The sequence below is a fragment of the Sinohyriopsis cumingii genome, unplaced genomic scaffold (genome assembly GCF_028554795.1).
Source record: "Sinohyriopsis cumingii isolate HCF-2022 unplaced genomic scaffold, ASM2855479v2 utg000244l, whole genome shotgun sequence".
Lineage (NCBI taxonomy): Eukaryota > Metazoa > Mollusca > Bivalvia > Unionida > Unionidae > Sinohyriopsis > Sinohyriopsis cumingii.
The window spans coordinates 305,152-321,310 of record NW_028315881.1 but is presented as its reverse complement, the minus strand read 5'-3'; the positions used below and the strand labels follow the sequence as shown (position 1 = coordinate 321,310).

The 16,159-nt window shown below is 36.0% G+C and overlaps 1 protein-coding gene across 2 annotated transcripts in view; it reads left to right on the top strand.

Moving 5' to 3' along the window:
- Positions 1–11,841, top strand: part of LOC149774384 (max dimerization protein 1-like) — a 31,554-nt gene extending 19,713 nt beyond the window's left edge. The window contains exon 6 of one of the 2 annotated variants that reach the window (XM_089945345.1): positions 1,097–11,841. In XM_089945345.1, coding sequence (XP_089801471.1) covers positions 1,097–1,281 — 185 coding nt within the window. In that variant the 3' untranslated portion in view covers positions 1,282–11,841. The remainder of the gene's footprint in view (positions 1–1,096) is intronic. The other variant, XM_089945347.1, reaches the window with a different exon arrangement.
- Positions 11,842–16,159: the final 4,318 nt, after the last annotated feature.

Genomic DNA, 16,159 nt, shown 5'->3' with positions numbered 1-16,159 from the left:
AGTTTCTGCAAAATAACTAGAGTTCTTCATCAGCTACTATTAGCAGACATTGTGAATGGCTTGGAGCTAGTGTAGATTAAAACCCTATTGATTTTTGAGTCAAAAGGTTAGAGGTCAAGGTCATTTTGAATAATAAAAAATGGTCTCTACAGTTTTTTTTAAGTTGTTTGCATTGAGGACTAACTAGTAAACATGGGTAAAGTGTATAATGTGCCATTCATGGTACTCTGGAAAATGGGCTGCAATTCAACTGCCCAAAAAGGCTATAGAAAATCCCTGCCATGCTGAATCTCTCTGACAAACAACTGCCTTGAATTTTACCCAGTTATGATTGGTTTCCAATAAATTTTACTTAAGCTTGTTCTGTTGATATGATAAAGTTCTTGTCCCACACATGCCACTGGTCCCTCAATTATCAAAATCAAAATCTATCTGTATTAGTGCCGACAAGTACATGTGCTATGTATTAGGGTCAAACCGACTTATCTTAGGGCAGATATTTGTAAAGCTTACTTAATGTGACCTATTTGATACACTTCTGTGATAATTCAAGTTCTCAAGTGTAAACAATAACTATTATTAGATGTCTCCCACCCCAAATGTTTGTTTTAAAAAATGTGGGAAAGGGGTGGGAAGATCTATTTTTCCACATTCAATGGGGCAGAAACAATTAAACAGTATGGTTATGTACCAAAAATACTATGAATGCATATTAAGTAACACAGTGCCTGATTGTTGGGCAGTCTCATTAAGGTTAAGTGTGTTCTCCCCTTTTCAATTTTCCAGCCCCCATTTTTTTATGTGCCTTTCTTTAATTTGGCCTAGAATTTTTTTAACTCTGAAGGATGTAATTTGTTTTAATGCACATTTTACCAAAACTAAGTCTAGTGCTATACTAAATTCAAGGAATGTTTGCTTGTAACCATTATTACATAGAAAGTTTATGTAGGTATCATTGCCAGGAGATTTTGAAAGTAGGAAATAAATTGGCTTTCTATTTTTAAAAGCCACATTTCAGATGACCACATGGAAATACAATTTACTTTTGTCACTATAGATGACCACAAGGAAATACACTTTATATTTGTCATTTCAGATGACCTCAGGGAAATGCAGTTTTTAAATTTTGTCATTGCAGATGAAATTGACATAATGGGCTATGGCAGTGGAACAAGTGACACGGATGATCATAGCAGTATTGAAAGTGGGTGCAGTGATGGGTTTTCCTCGGATAATAAACAAGATAGGATTAACCAATTTGCATTCACTGGGTCACACTGAGATTGAGAGAGAATGTAGTTTTTTTATTTTCTGCAAATGAGATGAATTTATTGTTGTGTATAAGATCTGGTGTCTTAAAAATGTATAGGCAGTTTTTTTTAAACAGATAATTGACAAACATTCATGTGATGTTTTTATTCCTTAATTCTTGTCTGTCTGCCAAATACATTTTTATTTGCCTCCATAATTAATACATACAATTATCCAAATTGTAGTTTTTAAGTTTTGTTTTGTTATTTGATTGATTTAGAACAATTTTTTTTGTTTTAAGGATACAGTATCATGTTATATTTTAAGGATGTGGTCCAACGGGAGGAAGAAATACATTGCAAAATGCCAGGTTTATATTAAGTCGATACTTGCCATACACAGTATGAATCTGCAGGAGGTGCAGAATATAATAATAATGATAATTTTAATAATAACATGACACTTTTATCAGGAAGAAAATCCAATTTAAGAAAGGCAGCTTGCATTGAGATATATGGCAGTTTGATGGATGATTTATAATTAACCAGGATAAATGGAAATTGTATCATCATTATTTGGGCTAAAGTCAAACTTTTCTATTTCGCCAATTTTCCCTAGTCAACTGAGAGTGCCTAACTGATGATTGGGCATTGCTAGTGTATGCCATAGTTTAGTTCTGCATATATAACTCTTGTATAACCAAACTGTCAGGATGAATAGGATCCAGATCTGTTATGAATAGAATCAGATCTGTCGTGGCATTCATCTGTGTACAAATCAGACCCATCAGCTCAGCAAGAATTGTGACCACCTCCCACCCCACCCCACTTTATTGTCAGCAGTAGTCCGATAACATCAATTGATCTGTCATGGCAATACTGCATCAGCAGATGAGAGAGTAGTTCCAAAGAATGTAATTACTGATCTGCCATGGACTGTACGACAGCAGATCTGGGTCCATTCACTGTCAATTTTTACACAGACGCAGTATCTCCATACTTGATTTGTTGGTATTGTCTGAAAAGTGAACTTTTCATGTTATTTTGCTGTTCTTAAATCAAGAATCTGCTGTCATGGAAATGAAGAAAAATCACTGGAATTTTAAGAGCTTTAAAAGAAAAATTAAACATTACTGTAAATACTTGCTTGTAAGTCGAGCCTAACTGCACAGACCCAGAATTGCTGTTGCATAATGCACTGGCATATTAGAGTGTCTGCACTTTGTTGGGATCAATCAGTAGAACAAACAACATAGACCCTGATCTTCCAGGATATTATTTGAAAGCAGAGCTGCAATTGTTATTACATATATTCAGTCCCATAATACTAGATTATAGAAAAGCAAAGGAAAATTGTTTTACAGTCCAAAACTTGGCAGAGAATGAATGGGGAAAGATTCCATGATGTAATTTATTGAAATGCCCATTTCTTAAATGTCTCTTTCTAAACTAGATATGTGATATTTTGGGTGGAAAAGAAGGTTTGACTTTAGTTTATTTCACCATCAACCCATAGAAAAGTAGAATGCATGAAATTCAATGAGTATATGATACTGTCCTGCTCAAAGCAGATAAATAATAGACCAGCCAATGAGATGACATGTCTAGGTGAATTTTCTTGCCAGCTGAGTGAATGAATCGGACGGAATGATATTATTTTTGTGTTAATAAGTAAGATTGCTAATCTGTTGTTATTTTGTAGTAATATATATAAAATATATTCATATACATCTATAACTGAAGTACTGGTATTCTCAGATCGAGTCATTTTTTTAAAAACATTTTCCAAACTATGACAAGGCATTCCGTAATGCTGTGCTTTGATGTCAGATCAAATCTTTCAGTCTGCGTGTTTTCTTTTTGTTCAGAATGTCAAGGGAAAATGTTTTTGCTTTTTAATGAACTGCGACTTTGTTATGCCCCCCCTCCCCCACTGCAATAGAAGGGGCCATATAGTTTTGCTGCTGCCTATCCTTTTGCATTCACAAGTCCATGTATCCATCCTGAATCGATTTAGCACAATAGCTTCAAAACTATTGGACATTAGAACCATGAAATTCTACATGCTTTCTCACAGTTTGAGAACATGACCTGAAAAGATTTTCAGGCCTTTTCGACAATTTTCAGATTTAAATTTTTTTAATCAGTTTTGAAATTTTCTGGACAAATAAAATTACTGGAGGTTGAAAATGGTAGGCATGATTGGATTTCATTGTAGATGACCTGATTTTAATTTTCAGATTAATACAACTCGTGCTGAAATTTTTAAACTTTTTTTTTTTACTTTATGTGATTTACAACAATATTTGAAAGCTCATATTTGTAGAAATCAGGTGGACAAAATTAAATTGGGTATGCCCATTTATTTGCATAAATAGACAACCCCGTAAGATTTTCCTGACAATGTAGCTAATTTTAATTTATGTACAGTTTTTAATTTGTCTGGATGCTTTTTATCTGCAGTGGGGGCATGCTTCTTTGACAAACTTGAGTCTAGTTTTTGCTTTTTCATAGACCAGCATAGAGCTTCTATGATGGCCTGTTGTCCGTCTTTTTGTTGGCACAAGTTTTGTTATTACTGCTAAGCTGCTTGGCGGATTGCCAAGGAACCTTTTACATAAATATTCATCTGAAGGTCTAATTGAGCATTGGGTTTTCATTAAAACACTTCTTGTCTAGTTGATTTTAAAAGATATTTCTTGTGATCTGACATCCAAAATAGCTACATAGCCATGTTCAAAATCTTACATGGAAAGTTTTGAATCAACATGGACTTTTTATGAAAGATTTTAGACCGGAATAAAAACTGCTGATCTTTTAATATGACTAACATGGCCATCATGACCACTCCTGAACTGAATCAAAATGATGTATGGATGGTCCTCATCTTGCATCCAATATGGCCACCATCATAGAACTTTTTAAAATCTTGTTATTGGTCAGGAATATCAGGGATGGTTTCAACACTTGGCAGTTAAAGAAGAAGAAATGGTCATATCGTGGATTCTTGGAAATTCTTTTCAGTGTGTAGAGCATCAGTCCCTTCCAGGGACATTTTTCGTGTAGAAATTATGAACTTTATGGCTCCAAGCAGCTATAATTTTTTCAAATGTTTTTACCTTAAATGATCTCAGTTCTTAGTGACTATTTTGATACTAATAAATGTGCAATCAGGTTTGATAGTTTTCTCCTTGCTGTTGGTCTAAGGTTAAGCACAGGACATTCTGTTGCCATGAAGAAAATAGTGTAAATGTGAGAGTATCAAGGACATCTTGTGAATTATATCAAGGATTTGGATTTAAGACATTTTTGCACACATACTAGGTAGACCCCATTTGAAATGGCCTCTGTCCATATCAGTCATCACATTATGCAGATATTTGGATCAATGCTGTTTGTAGTTAGGTATTAATAATGTGACAGAATGTGATACTGTTGGTTACTATAAATATCTGTAAGTTTCACATTCTTTAGCTAGTGATAGGGATGTTACAGTTAAGATGCATACACTTTTTCAGAGTCTATTCTAGGATTGAAAATTTGGGTTGGATCTCCCTCTCCATTGTAAAAGAGTTGGTTGGGGTGGAATTTTCTGAGTACAGGAGGTATTTAAGAAATATGGCTTGGAAAATAATGTGCTCGAGTTTGACATTTGTTTGATTTTTGGTTATTTTTTTTAATAAATTGACATGAACCCTAAATTCACGCATTGAGGAAAAGACCCATCATCTTCACTGACTTGGAAATAAGAACCAACCAAACCAACCAACCCAGTCGTATATCTGGAATGAACACTGCTTGATATTATTCATTTAACTCCTTATTAGCATCAACGTTTTGGATACAACATGACAGTATTATTTAAAGTGGCAAAGAATGTCCTTGCAGTCAGTAAACTGCTGTTTATATAGATTTGCTTAAGAGTTTTTGGAGAAGTTGAATTGCTTGACTTGTTTAGCATGGGGAAAAATGAGTTATGAGCACTAAGACCAAATGTTTCTCACAAAATGAAGGCAGCATTAGAGAAATTAATGTCTTGGAGCTTTTCAAAATCTGTACATAATTACTTAAAATGGCAAGTTTTCATATTACTCTATTTCTGTACATTCTAATAGATAAACTGTAGTAAAAGTATTAATGTCATTTATATTTTATCATTTTCCCTCTTCTAGCCAATTACAGACCTAGCATCATTGATTACTTTGTATACTCACTTATAAGTCAAAATCCAGTGGCAAACAGCATATACCCTGATCTGCCATCACATAATGTGCTGGCAGATCAGGGTCAGTGCTTCTTTGTTGCTTCTGAATAATCCTAACAAGCTTCTTATACCGAGATCTGGGGCATTATGCCATGGCAGATCTGGGTCTATGCAGATTGCATTTGGACCCAACACGTAAGCATGTATATATGGTAAATGTTAATAAAAATGGTAGTTCATATCAGCTTGACTAAATGATACACAGATAAAGTCCTAATTGTTTTATCCATGAAAAATCTTTTAATTTTTTTCCGCAAATCCTTAAATTGATCTTGGGGAATGCAGAATTTTCAAACTGAATCGAATATATCACTTTTTAAATTTGAAATTTGGGTTATTTACATATTTATCAAAAATAATGAATATATACATGGGTTAAATTGGGTGGATCACATGACACGGGTAGTTATCAGATGAAGTAGCATCTTTTGCTAGAGTGGCTCACAAATTATTTAATGAATGCTCCTTGAAAACTTCTGGAAGTCTTTGAAAACAAATCACTTAGGTTGTATAGGTGGTGCTCTGCAGTTTCTTACTTTTGCATAGGTTAAGAGATTTTTAAACAGTTTCCCCCATCTTCCACACTGTTTATACTGGCTATCTAAAACATGCTGTCTTTATCTTTGGTATTGTTCAAAGAATGTTTAATTCTCTTTATTTTGGTGTATGATTGATAGGTGTAATTTAGGTTATAGAGTATACAGCTTGGCCCGGCTTGAGATCTGCACCTTTCCCTTTAAAAAAACTGCTACTTTCACTTCATGATTTTCACTTCTCTACACAGAGGTAAATTGTACAAAACGGCTAACTTTTTTTAGCATTTTATATATTTGGTAATTCATTTAATGCAATTTTCAGAATCTTTTATTGTCTAGTCTGGAAAAATTCATTTTCCCTATTTTAATAACTGCTGAAGATAGTGTACTTTAGTCAAATTCAGGGAGATTTGTTTAGCACAAGGGAGCTGTCATTTTAGTTAGCTGTTTACTTAGATCATGTACAATTACCACAAGTGCAATAACCAAAGAAAATTTAAACACAGTACATGAAAGTAACATAGAGGAATGCCAAAATTCTCGACATTGTGCATGATTCAAATGCAAACAACTTCATCTTACACCTGTCGCTCTCTCAGAAGTTCGTATTATCTGCAGAACACCACCATAAACTATGGAAAGTTGGGTGAACTTTTTTTTTACAGGAGCAATCAGTGTTTGATGAACTGAATTAAATGATGTTTTGTTAATTTAATAGTTCTTTAGTTGCCCCAAGTCTCTCCCCACCCCCATCATTTGAATAGGAAATTCTTTATAAATAACACAAAAGTTGCTGCAAATTACTTATTTCTTTATTACATTTATTAAAAATGAAGCCAGTACTTGAGCTGAATTCTCTCAGTACCTGTGAGAGTTGTCAAAGATCAAAGTTACTATGTATACTCTATTTAATTTTTTTGTGGGACCTTGCCAGGTTTTGCTCCCACATATTCATCTGTATTATGTAAAGTTTTAGCTGTATTGTCACCTGTATTATATGATGTGCAATATTGTGATAGGCAGCAGCTGGTGGGCTTGCTGTTGGCCAGAAGTACAGAGGCAAGAAGGTGTTGCCTAAGGTTAATTTACATAGAACTATTAATGGGTCATCATAAGGGTAAATGCTGCTTTATTTTATTAATGAAAATAATGGTCAGGAGGATGATTGGAATTCACTTATTTTTATCGGCGTGCACTTTAATTGTGTTGCAGAAAAAGACATTCTTAGTTTTTTTAGAACTATTAAATACAACAAACATTATAGATATCACATAGTACACTGTCAGATCTGGGTAATTGCAGTTTATTAGGAAAAATTAAAGAAATGACAGACCTTAATCTGCTGATGCATTGTACATTGGCAGATCAGGGTATATGGTTTGCATTGAGACTTATAAGCAGGTATATACAGTAATATCAACTTCACATTATATTATAAAAAGAGTTTGAATAATGATGGGTAATTTATTCACTGATTTGAACTGCCTTGTTTAATGTCATAAGCAGTTTTTTAAATACCATATGTACTCGCTTATAAGTCCCACTGCAAGCTGCTCAGATCCCGCTCTGCCATCACATAATGCACAGGCAGATCTGTGTCTGTTTAGTGTGTTAAGACTAATCAGTGGAACAAACAGCATAAACCCTGATCTGATCAGGGTTTTTGTTGTTTGCAGTATGACTTGACTTGTAAGCTAGTATGTACGGTATGAAGTCCTATCTTTGGAGTTGCTGTTTCTGTAAATGGCTATTCCTTCTTGCACAATGAATGTGCAGCACACTGTGATATCTGAACATGTCCTAGACTATTATTAACAAGTTGTATATTTATTTTATTTGATTTTTTTTTTTTAATTGAAAGAAATAAGAAAGCTTTGGGAGTGGGAGTATTTAGAGAATATCTGATTCAGACCACATAGTTATCCAGCTGTATTTATATTAAAGAATATTTTTAAAGAGGAAGTCTACTGATTTTCATTTTAAACAGGTTATTTTACAGCAAAATTCATGTTATTTCAGGTTTTAGATTATGAAATTGCGGTATCTGAATAGCTTGAAGTCCAAAATGTAACAAAATTTGTTTTGTTTTTGTTTTCAAGTCTTCAGTTGTTTTCAGTGTCATCCTATTCTTGTTGAGAAACTGCTTTGAATCATGTGACAGACCAGTCAATACACCATTGTCTCAAAACATTGTTCATATCAGAATAATTCTATAGGATCTGTTGGGTGGCAGTAATCCATTCAATATTGAACACATGTCTTTTTGCATGAAATTAAATTGTTTAATCTTAATTTGTTGGTTTTATTTGCAAAAATGATACAAAATTGATTTTTGTGCAAATAATGAATTTGTGTGGTATTGCCATCTCTCCACAAAGAACAAGGCACCTGTTATTTAATTTGAAAATTTACTTTTGTTTGCCTTACAGAATGTTGTAACCATTAACATTTTGAAGGCTTTCATGCAATTACTCGCTCACAATTACAGTTCCTGTCTAAATTTTAATACATTTTTTGGAAACAAATTTGAATAAAATATATATTGCCAGTGCATTTGTATGTGACAATTAAAATTCAGGCTGAAGAAGAGGTTCCTTCTGGGTACCTATACCTGTGTGAACTGATGAACAGCCATAACGTTCGGGATGAATTAATTCCTGTTACTGTTAAAACATCTGTTCTTTGCAGTAACTAAGAAATCAAATAATTGTACATATAAATGGCTCCAATCAAAATTTAGTGAGAAAGCTGAAAGAATATTTGAATGCAAGCTAGATCTATCATGGACCACTCTCCTTCTTGGCATTATGCGTGCACCATGCACTTCCAGACATTCTTTGTGCTAACATTGTTCATCCAACATCCATCCATTATCACAGGTTCATTTCTAAACTGCTTGAAGGATTGCCATGAAACTTTACACACATATTAATCCCATGGTCCTGTTGGTCCTACATAAAAATGGTGCTGCTTGGTTATCAAAATTCTAGTTAGCGGTACTCGAGAATGGATGGTCCTTTCAACAATGGGTTTCCTTGATGTCTAACTAGTTCTGGATAATACTTGTGCTGGTCTGACATTCATCTTGAAAACTTTGTTACCACTGCTTCTCCAGAATGACAAGTCATATAGACCCATTTTTGTTTCCTTTCTGTCGAAAGATTTCTTAAAATGTCTGTTTGGTCCTAAACTAAAATCGTGCTCATCAAACATTACACATGGTCACCACAGAAGCCATCATGAAATTTTTTATCACTATTGCTGCACAGAAATAATAATGGCATGGGTTTTGTGTTGTCTTGTTGGTCCCAAGTGAAAATGGTGCTGATTTGACTTGCAATATAGCAACCACAACAGTTATCTTAAAAATAATTATCACTACTCCTAAATGGATTTTCACATCGACAGTTATTCACCAAAGGACTTCTTGCAACATTTAGATGGACACAACTTAAAAGGGTGCCGATATGACATCCAGTATGGCTGCCATAGCAGATATCTTGAAAATCTGGTTATTGCTTCTTGTTGGTGGAAAGCCATATTGACATGGGGTATTCTTACAACTACTTATGCTGTCTAATGGTTCTAAGTTAAAACTGCGCCAATCTGGCCATCAGGATAGGAGCCATTTTGAAAATAATTTGAGCGCTATTCGTTTTTGATGTATAATTATGTGTATGGGGTTTTCATCAAAAGACATGTTTAATTTATCCTGAATTAAAAATGGTGCAGTTCAAACATCAGATGTGACAGTCATCTTGAAAATCTAGTTGTCTCTACTTCACCCAGATGGATGGTCATAGTTGCATGCAATTTTCAACAAAAGAGTTCCAATCATGCCTGCTTCAACGTAAATGTAAATGTTGCCAATCCTACATCCAGTATGGCTTCCAAAGCAGTTAATATGAAGTCTTTGATAGTGCTAAAAAAAATGTATTGTTTCCAAACACATGATTTGAAAATAAATGGTCTTTTGAATGCTTGGACATTTTCAGCCAGTAGAGTGTCTGTCCCTTCGAGTGACAAATTTTGCACTTTTGAAAATAGTGATTTTGAAGACTATGTAGAGTGGTAACTTGACTCCCCGATTCCGTGAAATTTTTTGAATTTTTTCTGTACCTGCTCTTATCAATAGCAAGTTGTTAAAATGATCACTGCAATACACTTCAATTTTATTTGTATTCTTTGTAACAAAACCTATTTCAATATAGTATTTTTTTAAAGACTTGTGCTTATTTTTAAAATCTGGAACAGTGGAGGTAATTTTCAAGATCCAAGATAGCTTGTTTTCGTCCAAACATCACTGCGTTTATACAGAGACTTCATGAAAAAATTAATTCAAAGGATTTTTCAGGTTTTAAACTATAAGTGGGTACCCCAAAAGACAGTGTAATTGAAAATGAAACACAAGTTCTGTTGAAACTCAAGAAGTTCTCATTTAATAAATCAGTAGCATAAACCTATTTGTGTTGCTGTGTCATAAAATAACCAAAACAAACCCAAGTACTGTTTTGGAACTCAGTGTTAGGAATATGTTTATTGTAGAATATATGCACTTTCGAGTTGCACAAGAAACTTTTTTGAGTTGGAGAGGTTGAATCCTGATTAATGGTGCTTAAATGGTGATAAATTGATTGAAAATCTCTTTCACCTGATGTTAGCATTTATGAAAATAAATAGGCTAGTACTTTAGAGATTCACAGATTGGTTAATATGCTGAATAAAATTACGTTGAAATCCAATGAAATCCTGGTCATGTGACCTTAAAATTCAGGTTAATAGCATTGTGGTTTTGACTTGTGTGAACATCATAGGTCGAAATCTTCCATCGCAGAATGCACTGGAAGATAATGGTCTGTGATGTTGCCAGGTGAGTGCTGATGATTGGAAGTAAATGCAACATTTGATATGTAATTTGTCAAATGAGTTGAACATTATGAGTACAATGTATAATGTAAATATTATATTATTCAGCCGATTCTACTAATCTCTAATGAAAGTATAAGTAGTTTTTTCATGAGCCATCAAAGACTTTGTATTGTGATACGACACTGCGACACTTTGGAGGGTGTATAATGTGACATGACGCTATTTATTAATGAAGGTGAGCATTATGCCGTAATGATGTGTTCGTCTGAAGATTCCTAAAAATATGTTTCCTGAAAAAATATGTCTTGGAACCCATTATTTATTTGAATGTTTAATTTATTTATAAAGGCTGTGTTTCATTGCAACAATGCCAGCATTTGAGGTGGATTAATATTTTACCCATTGGTAGAGGGGAAACAAACCGCTGTGATTTGTGGATAATTTTTCCATATTAGAGTTTTTTTTATGCAGTACTTTTTTTTCTCAGACCATTGGACATTCAGATATCATACAAAGAAGTGATGATATTATTGAAGTCTGTTGTTATAAAGTTGAATTGGACAACATTGGTCACTGACAAGGGATGAAACACTTTTCACATACTTTTTGTGCCATTTAAAAAAAATTATTTAATGTCTGTCTGGAAATTATTGACTTCTGAGTTACCAAATGCCATTTTCTACATACATGTGGAAGTATAGATTTTTACCTGTTGATATTTATGATAAAAATAATTTTACCTGTACAGAGGCTGTTCTTTATGAATGTTATTTGTGAGAGAAAGATGAGAGTTTGTGTAGATGTCATGTTCTTGTTTGCCAGTTTGCTGGCACTATTGATTCCCTAGGCATTATGATGTAAATAAGGTCCAGTAGAATGAGACTCTCATCTATGGAGAATAAACTAAAGGTCACTTCAAAAACAGCTTCTTTTTTATCATTTTACCCTGCATTAGAAAATAAGGAGGAATGACTAATACCAAATGTACTCGCTTGAAATGCGAGTCCGCCTGCTGACTGCACAGACCCAGATCTGATGGCGCATTATGTGCCAACATATCTGGGTCTGTGCGGTTTCTTTGGAGTAATCAGTAGAACAAACAAAGACCATGACCCGCTGGTGCATTAAACCATGGCAGATCAGGATCTTTGTTGTTTACACTTTGACGACTTAAAAGTAATTGCATTGCTTGGTACTATAGTATCGGGTGGGGTATGGGGGGGCCACACATCACTATGGTTTTCTCAGTGCACAGCAGCATGATATTTTAATCAGTATTTGTCAATCCTGAGGAAACTTGGTGTATTTTTGTTGCATTGGTGTTTTTTTTAATAAAAAAGGTAAGTATCGAGTGAATATTAAAGTTTGGCATTGTTAATATACAATTTTCACAAAATCACTATGGTATCTAGGGGGTTCTGTTTTTAAATGGTACCTATCTTAACATCAAGAAAATTTTGTCAGCTCTGCTCCTAAATGGATGGTCCTAAAGTTTCCACTAAAAGATTTATTATAAGGTCAAGCTGGTCTTGTGCTGTCCTAAACGAAAATCATGCAAACCACAGTAGTAATAGGGGGCACCCTAGGGACAATGGAAATCAAACCAAACAACAAACGGTGACAGAGGGTAGCAGGTAAGTTCAGCTAATTGAGCAGGTGGTGGGTAAGCTCAGCTAGTTCAGCAGGTGGCAGGTAAGTTAAGCTAGTTCATAAACTACACCAGTAAAACAACGCTTGGCGGGGTGGGACATAGAACTTCTTTATAGACGGAGACATACATATATAATACAACATACAAAACAAGTTTACAACAGACTAAAAAATGTTTTAGGCAAGTAGCCAAATCTTTTAGAGGCATATGAGTGGCCATGAAAAGGGTTTTTGTTAACATCATTTCGTTAACATAGAGGGCATCACATAGGTCTTGTGTTCCTCAAACTTCTTCCGACTTCAGGACCATAGATGAGGACTCTCTTCAAACAGCCTTGTCTCTTTACATAGATTCTTCTTTTCCAAAGAGTCGGTTATCCGGATAATTGTCCATGATCTGACATACATGGGTAAGTCTGTGCAGAGCAGCATCGATGATATGAGGGTAGATGATTCAACGTTTGTCCACATCTTGTGACGAGAACAGGTGAAGGGAATGAAATGAACTGGTTATTTATAGTGGAAGAGTGGATTGAAGCAGATTGAGTTTTTTCACAATCCTAACGTGTTCCAAAGTTAAGTCGCAGTGTGGAGTCCGTCTTCCAATCTGAAGAGAGCTGCCTGTGATGTCAATTCCCTAATAGGTGCACTAGCATCAGTGCGCCACGAATCAGTGCGACAAGAGTTTCAAACATGATGAAAACTAAGAAGACACTGAATTGGGGTGCACCGGCTGTGGAGACGAGAAGCGATGGTATAGCAGCAGCTACCAAAGTCAACAGTCTTACTTCCAGATGAAACCGATTTTAATAGGAATTTAGTGGATTTTCTTTCTTTTTCGCAAGAATTTGTTCTGGTACCATCACCCTTGCCACCTTCTCCTTCATTACCACATTTCAAGGATTTTAAACAGAGACAGAAAGAAGAATTGGAGAAAGAAGCAGAACAAGCTTTTCTCCTTCAACAGCAACAGTGAGAAGAAGAGGCAAGAAGGGAACAACATGAAGAAGAAGGAGCAGAGAAGAAACAAGGTCTAAGAGAAAAGTCTTCCTGAGCCAAACAGACCAACCCTGTTTATACATCTGAGATTCCCACCCTAGTGATTTTTACTAAATCATCATCGACAGGATCCAGTCCAGAAGTAGGCCTTGGCCGTGACAAAGGCTTAAGGCAGTTAAAGCTGATTACGTCCCATTCCAGAGATTTTTTTTATAAAAAAAGAAACCCAAAAAAACAACGGTCCTTTTCAGGGCTACCCACTTCTCTCGAAAAGAGATATTATTCATTTTGCCAAAATCAATTAAAACTCAAAATCCTTTTTTTGCCCATGATGTATGTGTGTGTTTGAGTGAATGCGTGAGTGTAGGTACTTGTTCTAAAAATTCAAAACCAAGAGACACTACATTTTGTGTCTGGTCTATTTTGATACAAATTTTACAGTTAACAACATAATGCAACACCTTAGAAAGGTAATAGACTTCATCTGTGTCTTTGTTCACTCTGTTTTTTAAATTTCTTCACTTTCACAGGTTTTTCCTCTTCTTCCTCACTTTTCCTCGTCATTTCTCTTTCTGGACTTGTCTGGGTTCTTCCTTTGGGGAGGGTGTCTCGTCTTCCTGTTCTGATCTCCTGTCTTCCTCTTGCTCCTGTTTTTTTTTTTTAGGGCATTCTGAAGACTAATGTCCTTTTTCTTGACAATGATAACAGGTATCTTGACTTTTGTCTCTTCTGGCACCTGTCTTGCTTTTTTGATGGTCTTGACACTCTGTAGCCCAATGCCCTACAGATATAGCAAGTATCTCGACTTTTATCTCGAAAAGAGGGGGAGTAGTCCATCGGCTTGTCTGAAGAAAACTTTCGCATGACACCTAGCAAAGCGCTGGTTAGAAGTTCAATCTGTGTGGGCTCTTCAATCGTTCTGGTTGGTTTGGGAGTGAAATGAATATTGGAATGGAAGACATTACCCAATTATATATACACTGGTCTGACATGTATATAAAGGGACCCGTGGCGTTTAAAATGTAGTAATTTGACTTTTTGCAGTCAAGTTGAAACAATCGCATAATTTCGTAGAGAAAGGAGAAGAAAGTAAGAGGCAGAAACGTGATTTATCGCCTCGCACAGTATCTGAAGTCTTGGGTCAAATTCATGCCAGTGATTTTGAAGATGACATGAGTGAGCCAGAATCCGGATCCAGAGATTCTACACCCAACCAAAGTCTACCACCAGTAAACCCTGGAAAGTACTATCACATTCGAGATACGGAAAAGTGCTTCTCTAGAAAATTCAGAACTACGACTTACACGTACACGGTGAAGTTTAAAGATTTTATGTCCGACGTACTGTAGGTGAAAGCAGAGTTCATCACCGAGGTGTGGGCTTCTTTGTTAACCACAATGAAACGGCAATGTCAAGCCAAAGAAGACGATCGCTTGAGACTTTCCACTCATCACAAGTCCCCCGTTTGGATTGAGTTTAGCAGCCAAGCAGAATTTACACCTTTCAAAGTCATCGACAAGATTCAGCACGTGCAACAATCCAACGACAAGTTTCACATCACCGATGGAAAAGCGACACAGTTCATGACCGACGTGTCACTCTCCCAAGGGACAGGACGCAGAAAGGTGTTATTGATGATCGACCTTCGCAGCACCAAAACGATCCTTGTCCGAATTAACAACCTTCAAGACAAGATGTGTTTATCCCGTGCCATCGTGGTGGGGCTAACGTATGCCGACAAGAACGACACGACTGAATGGAAAAGAGCCTGGGAGAACATTCGAAAATTGAACCGAGCCAAACAACAAAGAGAAGCAGAACGCCTGTTGCAGTAAGCGGGACTATCCAAAGGCACCCCTTGTGACATTCCTGAAATCAAAAATTGCAAGACGTCATGGCTCCACGCTACAACTTGAAAGTGCACCCTCAACAAGTACGCGGACCTCTGTTGTTTAGAGGCAAAGATTTCAGAGACGGAAAATACATTCACGTTTATCATCACGATGAACATTTTGATGACATTACCAGTATCGCCGCATTCTTGGTATAGTTATTATTGTGAGAAATATGACTATGGGTATAACAATCGAGAGCAACACAAGCATTGTGGATCGAAATGCTTAGGATGTCTGGCCTCTCAACCCTGTCTGGACGAAGGACAAGAACGAGTGCATTGCCCTACTTGTCAACGCACTTTTGTCAGTCCAACCTGTTACCAACAACACCTAATGGCGCAAGGTTCACAGATGAAAAGTGTTTGTCAACTCCTGAGATTGTGCCCTACTTGTGGACAAGGCATACGTACCAACAGTGCGAAGTTACACGTTTGTCGAGGAAAGAAACGATGTCACATTTGTCACCAAATCGTGGACTTGGGACACGAATGCTACATTCAAAACTACCATTCCAAACAGGAGGAGAAGGAAGATGACCAGAAGAAAGTGAATTTCATCGTTTTCGATTTCGAATACATGCGAGAGACTGGCATTCACATTCCTACTTTCTGCGTGGTTCACTGAGCGTGGGAGAAGTGCATCCAAGGGTCTATCTTTAGTCACTGTCCTCACTGCAGCAAGATTCTTGGAGGACGT